The sequence below is a fragment of the Belonocnema kinseyi genome, chromosome 8 (assembly GCF_010883055.1).
Source record: "Belonocnema kinseyi isolate 2016_QV_RU_SX_M_011 chromosome 8, B_treatae_v1, whole genome shotgun sequence".
Taxonomy (NCBI): Eukaryota; Metazoa; Arthropoda; class Insecta; order Hymenoptera; family Cynipidae; genus Belonocnema; species Belonocnema kinseyi.
In genome coordinates, this window is record NC_046664.1 from 143,814,563 (window position 1) to 143,817,476 (window position 2,914).

Consider the following 2,914-nt stretch of genomic DNA (forward strand, 5'->3'; position numbering starts at 1 on the left):
GCCAAGGAGAATGAAAAGCAAGAGAGGTATCGAGACCTTATAAGGGAGTTGCAACGATTGTACCCGGAATATTCTGTTTTAGATTTCCTCTAAATATCTCGGGCCCATTCCTAACACCTAAATGACTTAAGTATGCTGTATAGGGATATCAATTGCTATTATATTGCCGTTGTCTAGCAATTATGTTGCCATTGTATTGCCATTATATTGTCATTATACTGCCATTATATCTCCATTATATTGCCATTATGCTTCTAGTTATAAACTATTATTTAATTAAAGATTATTGCCGTTAATTCATATTGTACTTTGAATGAAAACACTTGATTGATTTTAATTGAAATTTATATTTTCGAAAAATATTTTTCTTTAGATTTATGGACGTTCAAGGATGTCACGTTCTATTTACAGCAGAGAAGCGCAGGAAAAGGTAATGCATTTTTATATATTTTATACTCTTTTTATGAATCAAATCTGTATTCGAAGTAAAAAATTGGCTAATTTCAATATTTTGCCTTAAAAGAGGTTTTCGAATGATGGGGCTAGAATAAAAAGAAATGTACACACCCTGGCGGACCGATGAAACCGAAAGGAGCCTCTGCAAACTACCCGTGAAGACCACATTGGGTCACATTCGGTTCCTTTGAAAAAAAAACACAAAAAAACAGCAAGATCAACTTTTAGACTGTTGAAATTCGGATTCTACGTTAAATTTCCTATTAGAAACTCACGGAGTAATCGCAATACTTTTTTTTCAGCATTAAAAATTAAATAACATGTCATTAACTTCTGCTGAAGGTGACTTCAAGCGCATCCATAATAGCTCAAGTAGTATGTTGCGCGCGAATTTTAAAAACAAAATTCTCTCTCACTTGCATCGCAGTCGTTTTTGAGGTTTCCACTGCGTGGCGCTAGCATCCAGACAAAATTCTTAAAGTTACCGACGGAACGCTTATTAACTGCTACTAAAAGAAGATGCACTTGAAGGCGCCTTCAGCCCATGTAAATGACAGGTATTTTATTTTTTAAAGTTTTTAAGACTGCAAGAAAAAGTTTTGTGCTACTACTCCGTAAGTTTCAAATGCAAATTTTAACGTAGAATCCGAATTTAAACAATTTAAAAGTTTATTTTGCTGTTTTTTTTTAGGTTTTTAAAAAGGAACCGAATGGGGGCCCAATGGGGTCTTTTCGGGTACTTTGGAGATGCACCATTCGGTTCCGTCGGTCCGCCAGGGCAAAAAGTTTTGAAATTAGCCAATTTTGCTTTCTCATAGAGAAAGCTTTCCTTGTTTTAAGGCGAATCGATTGGCCTATAATATTAATACAATTTAATAAAGATTCAGGAAGGTATCGTCATTTATATTATATTTAAAATAGATTTTTATAGCAAAATTTTTTTGATTCTCATAATTTAAAGTTGATGCGAGAGTAGAAAAGATGTGTTTATTCGAAACGAATCGATTGACATGTAATATTAATACACTTTATTCAAGTGTAAGGAAGTTATGCTCATCCGTAATATTCGGAACAGAAAAACTTTTTTTGTCGACATAAATCAAATTTTATGTACGAGTAGAAAAGACATTTAGATTATAAATTTATTCATGTATATTTATTTTTATTATATATTTTTTTTTAAATTAGCGTAAAGCTTGGGAAGGAATAGGGTGTGACATAATTTTCCCCTTCCCTTTTCCAGCTCATAAAATAAAATTTTAAATAAAACACTTGATTTTTCTGATTCGTGATTATATTTTAAATTTTACTTGTACTATTTTCTAACTTTGTATTTTTTATACATTTCTATTCCTAAATTGATCAAAATAAAAACTTAACTTAGCATAAAACTAGGAAAGGGATAGGGTGCAACTGAATTTCCCCTTCCCTTTTCCAGTTCAAAACCGATTGCCATTTGCTTGACTGTTGCTTGAAAGGATTTCCACGTTCCATGGTGCCATTGTTTAATTATAAAGATCATCAGAAACGAGGTAATTATATATTCTCTATTATGAGGCCCGGATTGGAAAATCGTGTGTCTATCATAGGAACATGATCAATGCGGGATTTCTCTCGCGTTTGGTATTAACGTATTTCGTGCATGAAAAGCACGATTTTCCTATCCGAGCCTCTTCTGTATAAATTCCATTTTGACGGCGTTTCGCATGCTCCGCGTGACGATTGCTCAGTGCGTGATTTTTTTCTCACAAGTTTCCAAGTTAAATGTAAGATAAATGTTAATGCATTATAATACTTCATCATGTCTTAATTTGAGAATTTATGTATAGACGCAATCAACCGTTGCATTTTTTATCAGAAATACCCATTTTCAACAAATTACGCCAGCATACCCTGGCGGACCGAAGGAACCGAATAGAATCTCTACAAAGTACCCGTAAAGACCCCATTGGATCCACATTCGATTCCTTTTTTAAAAAACTTAAAGAAACAGCAAAATCAACTTTTAAATACCTGTTAAATACCTGTTCAAAAAGTGCAAATATTGTCCGAACTATAATTATTTGCTTCTTCTAAAACACCAATTTTCTTTTTATATCACTAACATAACCTAAAATTGGTAATCCTATAATTGTATAAACATTATGAACCTCTGTAATTTCATGATTTGTGCTTTAAAAAGATGTTTCAAAATTGCAAATCTTGTTCAAACTATAATCGTTTTTGTTTTGAAATACCAATTTTAGTGCAATCGCAGAATAGGGGCGTCACCTCTGTTTTGGCTGGACTATTTTTTTTATTGGCAAAAAACTATTAGAATATTCAATTGAACGACAAATTAAACGATTTCGCTTGGCAAACGCTTAAAATTACATAGGCCTACAAAAAGAAAAAAGTATCTTGTGCAGATTCGCTTTTTAGTTTTGAAAAACCATTACAAAAACATGAAAAACCATGT

General features: G+C 32.6%; 1 protein-coding gene across 1 annotated transcript in view; it reads left to right on the top strand.

Annotated features, from left to right (window-relative positions):
- The window catches only part of LOC117177713 (cilia- and flagella-associated protein 44), a 494,190-nt gene extending 492,257 nt beyond the window's left edge, over positions 1-1,933 (top strand). Inside the window, exons 24-25 of the mRNA XM_033368587.1 lie at positions 391-430; positions 1,895-1,933. Coding sequence (XP_033224478.1) covers positions 391-430; positions 1,895-1,920 — 66 coding nt within the window. The 3' untranslated portion in view covers positions 1,921-1,933. The remainder of the gene's footprint in view (positions 1-390; positions 431-1,894) is intronic.
- Positions 1,934-2,914: the final 981 nt, after the last annotated feature.